We start from the raw sequence: 14,786 nt of genomic DNA on the forward strand, positions 1-14,786 counted from the left end.
AAGTAAATAATTGTTTACCCAACTGAATTTGTATCATTAAGAAACTGCATCTGAATTTTTATGTATGTACCAATTTTTTTAAACATTACTAAATGAATTAACAAAACTGAAAATAAAATCAGTTTTAATTGCATGCCATTTTATTTTAAAAATATTAAAATCTTTAAATATACATTTGAACATTATAATTTAGCCAGTCTAATTATTTTAATATTCTTCCAGAAGAACACATATATAATCTAATTTGGATTAAATGAATCACTACCTAGCTTTATCTTCTGAAGTGTTTTCCAAACAGGACTCTTCTCAATGATGTGAGCTTTGGTTGTTATCATTCTGTAGCAGATGCTGTCTATGTATGCTTTGGAGGTGACCTGGAAGAAGATATATAAAAGCAACATTATTTAGAGAAGTAAGGTATTTTTACAAGGTCACATCATAAAATCCCTAACTTTATTTATTCAACAAGTATCAGTCAGTACTGTGTACGAGTTATTAGAGTAATAGAGAGAAAAATACCTGATCTCTATCTTTAAGGTGTTTCAAACAAGGTGTGGCAAACCAACAAGTAGAATACTGTAAGAATTGCTTCCGTGGAGATCTCTTCCAAGTGTAACGCCTAACTCTGCCTAGGGAAGCTGGGAGCACACTTCACAGAGAAGGACAAGCATGAAAAGAAAGTGGGTAACTGGAGAAAAGCATTCTGTAAAATAGTATGTACTCTGACAGTTCATGTCTCCTAATATTTATACTTGAGAACTTGAAGAAAGCTTTAAGTAACCAATAGGGTCAACACAATGCATATATGGCCAAATGCTCTTTCAGCCCCAAATGAGTCATTCTGGTAGTTGCTACTGGAAGTAAATTGAGAAGACGTGAGAGGCTGAGTTCAGGCTTGGGAACGAGTTGCATGTGGAAATGACAACTTCTCTGAGGGAAACAAAAGTTGAGTATTTTGTCAGTTCTACTGAAGAGGGTGTGCATTCTGAAGTCAAGAACTATATAAAGTGTATGAGTGTGGAATCTGTGTAATTTTGCTCAGATGACTTACCTTAGCTATAGTGCACATAAGATTAATAGCATTTATTGTGTTGTGTACTGGAAGTATCCGTAAGTTACTACCCAGGAATCTGAAAAATAATTCGTAAGTTAAATAGATCATATAGCTTACTGACATCTGTTTTTTAAGTAACTGGAAAGAAGAGACAAACCTCTTATTCTTTGTCATTTGTTTCATTCATGTCTGCCTTATTCCACAGAGGATTTGGTATGGCTTTATAGTCAGAACTTAACTGACTAAAAAATGTTCACTTCTGATTTAGTCTTGCAGGAGAATCCCATAAATCAACATCAAGTCTGAAACTTGTCACTGTGATTTGCAGAATAGCCATTTGGCTTGTGTTTTATTAAATATGATAGGTTAACATTATAGCGTTTATCTTTTGGCAAAACATAATTCACTTGCCTGAAAGAATTCAGAATTGAAATAAATAAAATAAGGAAAATAGGTCCGTAGTGATAGTCTTCCATACCTCTGCTGAATCCTGAACATTAGCTTCCATTCCTGGGGCCCGTGGAGGGCAGCAGACAGAACCAGAAAACTATTCTGGTGGAGGTTAATAAAATTCTCAATTTCGGCTAGGAATACCTCTTCAGTAGACATAAAGCATTCTTTAGCATCCATCAATAAAAATGCAACTCCTAGGAAAGGTGAGTGTAATAGAAAATGTCAGTTCATCATACTGATCAAATTTGTTTGTAAACTCAGTAAAATCGACAAAAGTAGGTATAAGTGAAACATAGCTATAAGTGTCCAGGCCCTCAACCCATAACAGATGGAAATTACTGTAACAAAAGTCTTACACAACAAAATAATTAGGTAGTTTTTCGAAGTGCTGTGTAAAAAAGGATGACTTAATTTAAATATTTAAGGTAAAAGAACTTTTTGGTCAGTAACTTCTATTTTTCAGACTAAGGCACTATCCACAATGAAGGTAATGACTAATTTTATTTACAGGTTAATTTTCCTGATTTTTAAAAGCTGGACATCAACTAAAGAAAAGTAATTTTAAGCAAGCCTTCAATATTTTCTTGGAGAAGTTTTATAGCAGAATATAAACTATTATATAAATTAATACATTCAGTAAGCAGGTATCAAGGATCTCTGAAACAGTTATCAGGCCTATAAGAATGATCCATAAGGGAAATTTAATCTAATTAGCTCTTTAAAAGCTAAGAGGAAGGCATAATCTGAGGGAAGTGACTGATTATGCTAATTGAGTGAATTTGGGCTAAATACTTAAAATAACCTCTCTGAACCTAAATTTCCTCATCTGTAAGTTTGAAATAATAGTTCTTTGATAGGTTTGTTAAAAGAATTAAATAAGAGAATGCATATGAAGTGGCCAATGCACACAGCAGGAGTCACCAAAAATATTTTACTTCTCCCTAGATGGCTCCCTATTCAACCAGGAAGGACAAGCTTGAGGTTGGAGCATTTTCAGCCTAGAGGTCTATTTCTAGAAGCTTTATAAAGTTTCTGTCTTCCAAAATCTCTAGTGGAGTACAGATCTATTGTAACCATCCTAATAAAATCCTCACCTCTACCTCTTTTATCACTTCCCAAGGACAAGTGGAGCTGCCCCTGTCCCATGCTCCTAGCTTCCTCATACCCTAATCTAGTTTCTTCCTGTACTTTGCCCATGACTCACAATTGTACAGTTCTATGATTTCAGGAACACTGGCCCCCACTTTTCTTTTTTTCCTTCCCCCATTTGGTTCTCTTAGTATTTGTTTATATTGTTCAGCAAACTCATGAAAAAACATTCTCCTGTATTGTGTTTGTATATGGATTTTGACCAATGTGATGTTGGCCTCTTTGTTAATAAGGATAATACTTTAAATATTAATTGTTGGGGAGCATGGCTTTGTTCCATGTTCATTTTAGTTTCAAAGTATTTTTACCATCCTCTACTGGAATCCACTAGTTCAGCTTTAGCTCAACAACTGTAATCTAAAAAGGAATATATTTTGTAATTGGCCATATGTACTGCTTTTGCAGCAGTGACAGTGTTATATATTTACCTCTCCCAAAAGGTAACACCTTAAGCTTACTACCTGGTTACTGAACTACCATATTATTAGAATTTATACTCATGTATTTTATAAGAAATTTAAATAAAGGAAGTTAACAAGTATACTGTACCAGAAAGAGAAAATATAATTGATCCATTTTTCACTGAATTTGAGTACCGAACCTTGTGGCTTCGATTTTCTAGGGCAGTCGCAACTTCACAATTCTTTAAAAAAATTTTCAGAAATACAAACTTAAGATATGCTTAAAATAATTTTTAATTAAAGCTAATGAAAAAATTAAATAAGTTTAATAGCTTCTTTTATAGCTATACCACTTATAGATTTGATCATCAACAGACACTACATGTGCTCTCTCTACAGAGAAAAAAAACATTAAAAAAAAAAGTAAAAATATTTAGTTCTGCTGAAACACGCTGGGTTTGGAAGTGAACTGTGTACTATAGTTATGTTACATAGGGAAGAAATGAAGGACAGTTTTAACTAAACTATTAAAGCAAACGCAAACTTTTTAAAGGACAAAGTGGACAGGGATTCTGACAAATACTAAGGAGTAAATGGGAGGTGGAGGGTGGTGTGTTTTCTCAGACAGTTCACAGAACCATGAAGTGCCACACAGGACACGACACGAAGACAACCAATTCTCTGATGCATGTTTACATTACAGTTACTTTTAGTGTACTTTAACAATGTTTTCAGCTTTAGGTAACTTAGAAAACATGCATGAAGACAGCAATAGCACTGCTGGTTTAAATACTAACCATTTCAAAACTCATTTCTTATTCTACCCAAATAACTAGATACTACCCAAGAGACAAATATTAAGTGGTAAATAGTATTTCCTGATTGGTTAAAACTCAAGCTTGTTAATCTCCAAGTAGGTAAAAATCCAATAGATGTATTAACCTTATTTCACATTTTGCCTCAGAACTTGTATATTTTAAGTACACAGGTTCGAATTAGGAATAGAATACATGCTTTCTTCCCTAAACAGTATTTTATGCTATTCTAACATCCTGATTTAGAGCTCAACTATGACTCTTCCCATGAGCTTTCTTCTCCTGCTTTAAAATTACACATTGCTTCCAGCGATAGCAGGCTAAGTAATTTAGGCCAACCCTCCTGCTCAAGGCAACTAGAAAAGCTAGGCAATTAAAAACTCTGCTTGAATGCACCAGAGAGCTAGCAGGATAGTGAAAGATTACAAGGCCAAGATCTACACAGAAATTCGAAGATAAGAGATCAGCATTTAGGCCATTTTTGTTTTTCCCCTGAGAGCATCTGTCAATTCAGGAAGAAACAGATGAGAGGCTGAACAGAGCTTTTGACAAAAGTGGAAAAGCTGTCACAGGGGCTGTAGCTTCAAACGCTTTCAATCTTTAAACTTGTATTGAGGTGATACTGTATTATCAGTGCTCCCACGCACCTTGCAGAAGCACACCCTAGGGCAGCCTTTCTCGATTAGGTCTCCTCACTTGAAAACGGAACAAAGAAAATTATGTGAGTGACTATTTTCTCAATTCTCCCATAACTAGTATCATCTAAATGCACAAGAGCGAAGTTCCTTCATTATATACAATAGATGCCATAGGGCTTGGGTGGCCAGACTAGCAAATAAAAATACAGAATATCCAGTTAAATTTGAATTTCAGATAAACAACATAATTTCTTAGCATTAAGTATAAGACCTTTCAATGTTTCTTTTAGAATAAGCTTGGTATTGCTTTATTTTTTGAGTTTTCGTTTGAGAAATTCTTTCTCTCTCCTTTCTAAGTGATAATCTTGCTGGGTAGAGTATCCTAGCTTGCAGGTTTTTCTTTCAGGACTTAGAATGTATCTTGCCAGCAACATTTCTGTAGAGAAACTAGCTGTTTTTCTCTTGCTGCCTTTAGAGTCTTCTCTTTGACTTTGGCCATTTTAATTATAATATGTCTCGCTGTAGGTCTGTTTGAGTTCATTATGTTTGGGACCTTTCATGCTTCCTGTACCTGGATATCTGTTTCCCTCTTTAGTTTTGGGAACTTTTCAGCCGTAACTTCTTCAAGTATTTTTTTTGATGCCTTTTTCCCTCTCCTCCTTCCGAGAGTCCTATCATATATAGATTGGCACATTTTATATAATCTCATCTTATATTGTTTTCATTTTTTAAATTTGTTTTTCTACCTGCTGTTCTGACTGGGTGATTTCTATTATTCCATCTTTCAGGCCCCTTATTCGTTCTTCCTCATTGTTCAGTCTATTTACTGCCTTTAGCTCGGCTTTCATCTCAGCACTGTTTTTTCTGATTTTAACTGGCTCCTCTTTAGAGTTTCTATGAGCAGCCTCTCTTAATACCTTCAGTATTTTTATCATCTCCTTTTTGAACTCGAATTCTGGTAGACTGGAGAGGTCTATTTTGTCGTTTGTTCTTTCAGGGGGGTTCTCTTGCTCTTCTAATTGGGAGTGGTTCCTCTGCTTCTTCCTTGTACTCATATTTCTCTGACTCTGTGTTTAGGAGTAACAGGTATCTACTGTGGTCTTGAAAGGCTACTTTTATGTGGGAGCATCCTTGTGTAGCCTGCATGTGTCTAAAACCTTTGTTGTGAGGGCTGCTTTTACTGCAGACGGCTTTCATCTTTCTCCTGTGTGGGATCGGTGTTATTATCTCCTTGATGGGAGTGTGACTGGTGCTGTGGTGACCAAAGTCTGCACTGGATGTTGAGTGGGGCCTCCTCTTTGCTCTACAGTTGTCATGGCCCTGTCAGGAGCTGAATCTGCTCAGCAGTTGTTGGAGTAGACGCCCCCAGGTTTGCTTCTGAGCTGCACTGTGAAATAGGTGGGACTTAAGCACTTCCACTGGGAGAGTCGCTGCTGAGTACTCCTTTGCAGGAGATGTCTACCAGGAAGCACCCTCGGTGGTGTCACCTGTCACCCGCTGTGCAGGCTCACAAAGTCCACTGTTGTTGGCACTGCCCTCAGCCCTGCCTCAGCTGTGGGAATGCAGGCAGCCTGCCCTGGTGTCCTTCAGGCACTGTGCTCACAAAGCCACCAGGGCAGATCCACTGAAGCTGGACACCAGGATGCCATTTTCGTGTGTAGTCTCACCTGGACTGCCGTGGGATACAGAGTCAGTCCAGACCCCTGCCCCACCTCTGATTTTCTTCAGAGAAAAATAAATGTAAATCTAGTGAAAAATATATATTCAATTTGGAGCAAATGGAACTCATACATTGTTGATGGGAGTATAAAACCATAATCCCTGCATTTAGTTTTATTTTAGTTAAATGGATTCAATGTTCATTTGTAGTGAGCTTTGAAAAACAGTTCTGTAATCTCTTATAAACATATATATACTTCAATAAAAATATATATTTAAAAAAAAGATAAACATATGGTCATCCTAAGACCCAGCAATTACATTACTAGGAGAATGTAAGAGAAATGTAAACATATGTCTACACAGAGACTTACACATGAATGTTTAGAGCAGCTTAACTCATAATAGCCAGAAACTGGAAACAACTCAAAATATCTGTTGAATAGACAAAATAAACTGGGATATACTCACACAACAAACTACTTACTACTCAGCAAAGAGGGATAATGAATTATTGTTATATGTAACAACATGGATGACTCTCAAAGGCATTATGCTTAATTAAAGTAGCAATACACAAAAGAGTACAAATTGTATCATTCACTTTATATGATGTTCTAGAACAGGAAAAAACAATTGTGAAAAATCAGCTCAATGGTTCCTTGAGGTGACAGACTGGAAAATGACTAACAGCATAAGGGCATTAAGGAACTTTCTAGAGAAGTGAAAATGTCCTATATATTTTGATTGGGGTGGTAGTTATAGAGGTATACACATTGGTCAAAATTCATTAAACTATACATTTAAAAGTTGTGTATTTTACTGCATGTAAGTAACACCTCAGATAAACTGATTTTTAAAAATCAAGGAGAAAACAAAAATACAGCTGATCTTTGAACAATTAGAGTTTGAACTACATGGGTCCATTTATATGTGGATTTTTTTATTTTAATAAATACATGTACTACACGATCTGAGCTTGGTTGAATTCTTGGATGAAGAACTGCTGACACAGTGGGCCAAATGTAAAGTTAAACATGAATTTTCAACTGTGCAGAGTCAGTGCCCATAACCCCTACATTGTTCAAAGGTCAACTGTATTTCAATACTAACAAAAACAGAGAGGTTTTTGCCTCTAAAAGATCCTCACTGAGATAATGTCTAAATTGTATTCTTTAGATAAAACAGAAAATGATCCAAAATGGAAGGTCTGAGCCAAAAGAAGGACAGAAGAGCAAAGAAATAACAAAGACATGAGTCAATATAAATAAACGCTAACTTCAGAAAATAATAACTTGTGGAGTCAAAAAATAGATACAACTAGACTATATATGATAACAACAGAATATCATACAGTGTTCTAAGATTCATTTGTCATTTAAGAGAAGAACAAAGATAATTATTTACTTTGGATTTTGTGGAGCTAAGCATACATGTTAAAATTTCTAGAGTAACTACTAAAAAATAGAAAAAGGACATACAGCTTCCAAAGCCAGTTAAGAAGAAAAATGAGAAAAAATAACCAATCAACTCAAAAAGAGCTAAGAAAGAAGAGAACAAGGAAACAGAAAAGGTGGGGCAAATAGAAGGCACAAAGCAAGATGGGTAGACATAATAAATAAGTGAATTAAAAGTGTTTCTTTTTGGCAAATCAGCATAGGTTGCTGACGCTCTCTCTCTCAGAATAAGTCTGGAAAAGCTACAAAAACAAGATCTTGAGAAATATGGGTTCGAGAAACCTAACAGAAAGAAGCATGAAAAATTCCAGTGAGGCTTAAGGCTGTCTTAAACTGGTATGTGGTACGGTGCTAGATGGCTAAAGCGAACAGAGTAAAATGCAGCTTAAGGCGGCAATGAAAGGACAGGGTGGATAAAAAGATATTTGAAGTCTTATTCTAGCCTCTCTCCTCTTTACTGGGGAACAACCATTTCTTGCCTTTTCACTCTAGGCATCAGCTGGTGTCCATAAAGTTAAGTATCAGGGCAGCGGAGAAATCCTATCGGCTGATACGCCAAAAACGTGGATAGACCACCTACCCTCAGGCATTCAACTTCCCATTCCCTTCCCGGCTGAACTGTAGGGAGACAGTCTCTTCCCAATGCCATTACGGCTAGACAGACTGATTTCTGTTGTTTACCTCTCAAAAAATCTTAAGTAATATATACGTGCATATGTATTATTGTTTCCAGAATCCTTTAACATCTCCATTAGAACAGGCTTAGGAAAAAAAAGAACTTTAGAAAAATTTCAACCTTTAAATATTTAGAGAGGCAGGAAAATGGATGCAGTGAAGTTTATAATTTATCTTTAAAACATACTTCAGATTATATACTTGCTGATTCACACAACTTTGGATAATCAAACTAAAGATCTTTTAAAATATTTAATTTTTAATTAAAGATCAATGGCCCAAATGCCTTTTACCTTAAGAGATGAGCTAATAATAATGGTGGTTGTCCACTTTACTTTTTCTTTTCCATCGCTTTCAGCCATCTCTCTGGATCAACCTAGTCTCTAATGGTGCCAACAATCTGAGAAAAATAAGAGCAAAAAGAACACATAGAAATGTTTGATGAATCCGTAAATTAAAGATAGAAATAAAATTAGGGTAATGGAGATATTCTAAAGAATATTTGAAAGTCCAAATTTGACGCTGAAAAATGATCTGTCTTGTTATACATTAAGCTTGTTGGATATTACTCTTCCTAATAACAATTATTAAAAGCCACTGTTCCCTTTTCAGGGCACTAACTTAAAGAAGACAGACTTGTGTCAAGGACTGTAAAAGTTCTGGAGTTTTATCCTACTTGCAAGTTTCATAGGTACAGCAAAAAACATGAGACTTGGATTAGCAAGGACAGATTTTTACTCACAATAGGAGCATCATCATTTCCTTACAGCAGTTCCCCAACTGCAGTTCCCACAGGGTGACAAGACAAGGCCAGGTAACAGCAGCAATACAATAGGTTGTGCTACAGGAAAGGAACCCTGAGCTTACCTTGAAAACAAACCTGCCCTCTGTTCCTAGAGGGAAATACTATCTCTAACTTACAAAGTTATTGACTAAACAAAAACCCTTGAAAAGACAGTTCAGGGTAGGGCTTTTCTAACAAGTGTATTGGTGATGCTTGTTGATGCTGGTCTGGGGACCACACTTTAAGAATCACTGCACTAAGGGAAGAAGGAGTGTTCTAGATAGCAAACCACCACCAACAAAGCACCATACACTGGCAATCAGAAAGAAAAGAAAATGATATGGTAACAGAATTTCAAGACATTCAGTGAGTTAAAGTTTAAGGCATTTACATCTGAGGCAGGTAGGTGAGAAGAAAGGTAAAAACTAATGCAAATCTAGTAGCATTAAATTAAATTTCAATATGGCATAAATTTGGCACTTTTCTGATTATTGAGACTAACACCCTTAAGCCATACTTCCACTTGTATGAAAAGCGTGTGTCTTTTGCCCATTTTTCTATTAGATTTCTTTTTTTCACTCATTTGTAGCATTTGTCTATTCTGAATATCAGTCTTTACCAGCTATGAGTGTTATCTCTCAGTTTGTACTTGTCTTTTCCCCTTCTTTATAGTAATATTTGATACATACAAATTAAAATTTTCAATATTTTTAAATTTATCAATCTTCTCATTTATGGTTAGTGCTTTTTGTTTCTTATCCTTCCCTATTCTGAAGTCATAGATATCCTCTTTCATTGTCCTCTAAATTTTTAGTTGGGCCTTTCAAATTTAAGTCTTGAATTCATCTGGATTTTTGTATAGAGTCTGCAGCAGGGCTCTGATGTAATTTTTTTACATATGGCTATCCAGTTGTCCTAACACTGTCTATTCAGTCATCCTTCCTCCCCACAGTCGTCTACAATACCACCTTCTTCATACGTTGTTTCCTTATATGCACAGGCCTGTTTCTGGGTTCTCTATTCTATTCAGTTGCTCAGTTTGATTATTCCTAATCAATGTCACACTGTTTTTAATTATCACAGGTTTTTTTTTAAAGTCTTGATATCTGTATGAGAATCCCTCCAACTTACTCTTTTTCAGTCGTGCTGTAGCAATTCTTTGGTCTTTTTCCTTCCCTATAAATTTTAGAGTCACCACATTAAAGCAGCTTTTTGCCCCCTTCCTATTTGCCCATTTACGTTCCACTTTCACCTTAAAAGAATCTAACTACATGAATGAGATCACTAAGCAACTGAAACTAACTCCTGACTTATGCTCTCCAGAATACACACCAGCCCTTGTCGAACCTGTTTTATTCTTCTCCTAGACAAAAGGAAGAAAGAAGGGAGAACCAAGCAGTTAAAGAATGATTAGCTTTCTACCTACAAAAGCCCCCTTAGCAATCCTGCAGGCAGATCACTGGGCAAGATATGAAGAGTCAGCCGGTCTGCAAGCAATGGAGAATAATGCAGAATCCAACCTCCTGCCACAATGATTCACTGAGATTCTTCCCCTCATTTTTCCCTTTGAAAACTACCATGGCTGAGCAGAATCTTCAAGTTGGTCTCTGGACACAAGTCCACCTTTTCCCCAGATTGCCGGCTTTTCTGATTAAAGCACCTTTCCTATCTATTGACTTGTCTCTGAATTATTGGCTTTTGAGCAGCAAGCAGCCCAACCTAAGTTCAGTAACAATGTCAGTTGCTTTAAAAACCCTGTTGGTTAACAGTTGTTTGGAAAGTTTGTTACAATGGTTTTGCTGTGGAAGTGTTTCAAACTCTGCTGAAATGTTGCTGAAAAGCATGGTGCTGATAACTGTTCCATAATCTGTGGCTGCTCATTCTTGCCTACTTTTACTCTTTCCTTGAAGCAGGTTAGCACTGAAGGTTCATTTGTTTCTTCTTCTTTCCTCTCCCCCGAGTCTACCCTTCTCCCTTCTTAGTTCCCTCAATCTGATTAAAAACAAAGGATAAAAACCCACATTGAGAGGGGTATATCAAAAGAGTAGCAGAACCAACTGAAAGAGATCACAATGGTCAACACTGGAAAATCTGACCAGCAAAAGACATAAAACACTTCCATAATTCAAAGCATAAAATAAATCTTTGAGCCCATGGATATAAATGATTGAACAAATCAATAAATGAGGGATTAGAGACATATCTCTTGATATTGCCTCCAAAAGAAATTAGAGGAACCTGACAAATGCTACCTCAGCCAGGTGGTCAAAGTCTACAGCAACAGTCATAAATCATGTTCACAGTACATACCTTGATACCATGTAGTCTTCCTCTCAATAATCCATAACCCCAGTCCTATCATGAGAAAAACACCAAACAAATTCCAACAGTAGGACATCCTATAAAATATCCCACCAGCACTCCTCAAAATTGCCAAGGTCATCAAAACTAAATGTAATATAGTATACTGGTTGGAATCCCAGAACAACAACAAAAAAATTAAGTTAAAAAGTGAGGAAACTATGGACTTTAGTTAATAACAATGTACTAGTATTAATTAATTAATTGTAATAAATATACCATAATAATGTAAGATGTTAATAATAGGGGAAAATTTAGATATAGAGTATGTTGGGATAAACTGTATTATTGTCTCAGTTTTTCTGTAAATCTAAAACTGTTCTTAAAAATAAAGTTTATTTTTTAAAAATCCTCTCTCTCCTTCAAGACCCATTTGAAATCCTATCTCCTGTAAGAAACTATCCCTGGTCCCCTAAACTGAAAGCAACCTTTCTTTTCTCCTCAGAATGCATTTTACAACATCTCTTTTGAGCACTTACCACATTGTGTCCAACAAAATTATTTACAAATATATTTCATTTTCACTAAATCACAACCTTCTTAATGTCAACCAAATTTATAAACTCCATGCTACTTAATACAAAATTAGTTTAAAGCAAAATTTAGAAACCAACTGATCTAAATGAAAGTCACTTTTAGTGATGATGAATTAACATTTCCTAAGGCAGTTTTATTCTTTGAACAATTCTAATAATTAGAAAGTTCTTCCTGCTGGGTTGAAACCAGCTGCTCTATAATTTCCTCATTTATTGCATGAATGAATGAATGACAAGTTGACTAGCTCTATGAGAGGAGGGACACCTGTTTTATCCAATACTGTCACCAACACCTGGCAAAAAGCAGACACTCAAAAACTGTTCTTGAACGAGTAAATAGCTGGCTGGGGGGAGGCACTGCAATTTTTATCTCCTCCCATACAACTTAATTGACTGTTTAGCTAATGACAATCCACCTGATGGCACACGCACAGAATACACCGCACACTTCGTTTTCTCTCTGCTTCGCTTTGTGGCAATTCACAGATACTGTGGGGTTTTTGTATAAATTGAAGGTTTGTGGCAACTCTGCCTTGTCAGATGATAGGTAGCTTTTTAAAAAGCATTTTAAAATTAAAGTATGCACGCATTTTTGAAAGGTACAATGCTACTGCACACTCAGTAGACTACGGTACAGTCTGAAGTAACTTTCACGTGCACCAGGACACCAAAAAATTCACGTGACTGGCTTCCCTGCGGCACTGCGGCGGCCTGGAGCCCACGCCAGTGTCTCCGAGGGATGCCCGCACCATCGCTGAAATCTGCCCTCCTCTCTGTGTAGGTTTAATAAACAGTGTCAACCAATTCACGCAAAGCTGAGAGCGGTTAAGCGATTCTGCGCGCGAGTGAGTGAGAAGGGAAGAGGGGTCGGAGACCCCCAGGAGCGCACTATTCGCAAACGAGAACGAAAGAGAGCAGGGCCTGGGCAGCCAGGGCCCCCGGGGCCCCGTCCCAGGCCGGCGGCCCAGCCCCGCGCCGCTGACCGCGGGCCGCCGACCGCACCTCGTCCTCCCGGCTGGCCTCCTCGTCCGAAAACGAAAAGCCGGCCGGCGGCCTCCCGCGCCCTCGTCCACTCCGAGGCCCGAGGGCCTCCGCTTTCACGGCGTTGTCTTTACCCCGTCTTCAAATTCAAGTCACTTCCTCGCTGCTCAGCGGCCGCCTGGGCGCCGCCCTCCCCGCTGCGGCCCCCGGGGTCCCGGGCACGTCCGCGGCCCCGGGGGCGCCTCCACTCCGGGGAGCTGCGGGGCGAGAGGCGCCCGGAGCGCAGGCGGAGGGCCGAGCTTCTCCCCACGACCCCACGGGGAGACCAGGGTGAGCGGCGTCCACGCCCTCCCGCCAGCGCCCTGAGGGAAGAGCTGAGCTCGGCCGGCCTGAGGAGGAACCACACGCGCAGAGGAACGACGCAGAAGACACACGGGAAGAACCGCGTCCTCACGGCCTCAACCGCAAGACTACAAACATACCTGACCGGCAGGTCGTCGGCGCGGCGCCGCCGCTCCCGAACTTCCAGAACCTTCCGCGAGCAGCCGGAAGCGCTTCCCGCGGGGAGCGGCCCGGCGTCTCGCGCGCCCGCCTCCCGCGCAGGCGCAGAGCCCGCGGCCCCGCGCGCCGGTGCTCCACGGGCCGGGTTTGCTCCAAACCGTGAGTGGTCAAGGAAAGGCGGGGGGGCGGGGGTGGTTTGGTTTTTGTTTTGTTTTGTTTGTTTTGTTTTTGTTTTGTTTTGGTGTTAGATGTAGTTGCCTGGAATTGATATCTCACAATTTACGCTCTGGTTTATCCAGATTGTGGAAAAATACGTTTTCAGTAGTGACTATAAATACAGCCTACAGAGGTCTGTGTTTCCCCTGGGGACCCCTGCCTGCGCTCCGCAAATTACTGGCAGTGGTGCTCACAGTTTGTAAAATTCAAAAATGAAAAAGGAAAGTCACCGTTCGCCTAGAGCCCAATGGCTAGAACAGGAAGCTATTTGTGTGTCTTACTTTAGAAAACATGTATTCCTGGGGTGGGGACGTGCTCCAGGTAAATCCTTTGGCGTACACGTGGGGCATGTATTAATTATTCCTTAAGGTAGCCGTTTTGTAAATCTAGCGTTTCCTGTAACTGATGCTAAAATTAGGCGCACTCTTGCTGCCTCTGTTGGGCAGTCTGTCAAGACATGATGAGGCAGATCAGAAGACTAAAGACCTGGCTGAGTCACACTTCCTGGGTTTGAGGACCCAAGGAACTGAGTCAGCAGCGGTGTGGGCAGAAGGGTTTGGTGTTGCCAAGGGGCTCTCCTTCCCATTCCTCTGCTCTCCTTTACAGTAAAACACAAAAGGGTTTAATGTAAATTCTATTTTTAATCCCTCTTCTATTCTTTCTTAAACTTACTCCAGTTAGGCTTTTTTATTTCCACCATGCCACAGAAATTGCTCTTGTCAAAGTCCTTGATAAATTCAGCAGTTTTCAGTACTAATTTTGCTTGGCCAGTCAGCATCATTTGTTGCCGTTGATCACTTCCTCCTCTTGGAAATACGTTCTTTCCTTAGCTTTCCCACAACATGCTCTCATGGTTTTCCTCTAACCTCACTGGCCACTCTCCAAATCCTTTATTATTTCTTTGTCAATACCAAACCTCTTGTGAGCACCCCCAAGTGCAATCCTTGGGCCTGTTCTCTGGCTATACCGTTGACCGTTGAACTGCATGGGCCCGCTTATACATGAATTTTTTTTTAACAAATATATTGGAAAAACTTTTTGAGATTTGTGACAATATGAAAAAATTTACAAACTGTTAGCCTAGAAATACTGAAAAAAATTAAGAA

General features: G+C 38.8%; 1 protein-coding gene across 2 annotated transcripts; it reads right to left on the bottom strand.

Annotated features, from left to right (window-relative positions):
• Positions 1-118: 118 nt before the first annotated feature.
• C9H1orf146 (chromosome 9 C1orf146 homolog) lies at positions 119-13,592 on the bottom strand. Of its 2 annotated transcripts, XR_012076048.1 has the most exons (7): positions 13,446-13,592; positions 8,595-8,701; positions 3,206-3,299; positions 1,533-1,701; positions 1,052-1,130; positions 520-649; positions 245-374 (listed from the first exon to the last, which is right to left on the bottom strand). XR_012076048.1 is itself a non-coding variant. In XM_006197319.4 (6 exons), the coding sequence occupies exons 2-6, from the start codon at positions 8,661-8,663 to the stop codon at positions 240-242; spliced, it is 546 nt and encodes a 181-aa protein (XP_006197381.1). In that variant the 5' UTR covers positions 8,664-8,701; positions 13,446-13,592; the 3' UTR covers positions 119-239. The 2 variants fall into 2 exon arrangements, 1 of the variants encoding a protein (XP_006197381.1); XM_006197319.4 differs by lacking the exon at positions 520-649 and having other exon boundaries at positions 119-374.
• Positions 13,593-14,786: the final 1,194 nt, after the last annotated feature.

This window comes from Vicugna pacos, chromosome 9, assembly GCF_048564905.1.
Source record: "Vicugna pacos chromosome 9, VicPac4, whole genome shotgun sequence".
Lineage (NCBI taxonomy): Eukaryota > Metazoa > Chordata > Mammalia > Artiodactyla > Camelidae > Vicugna > Vicugna pacos.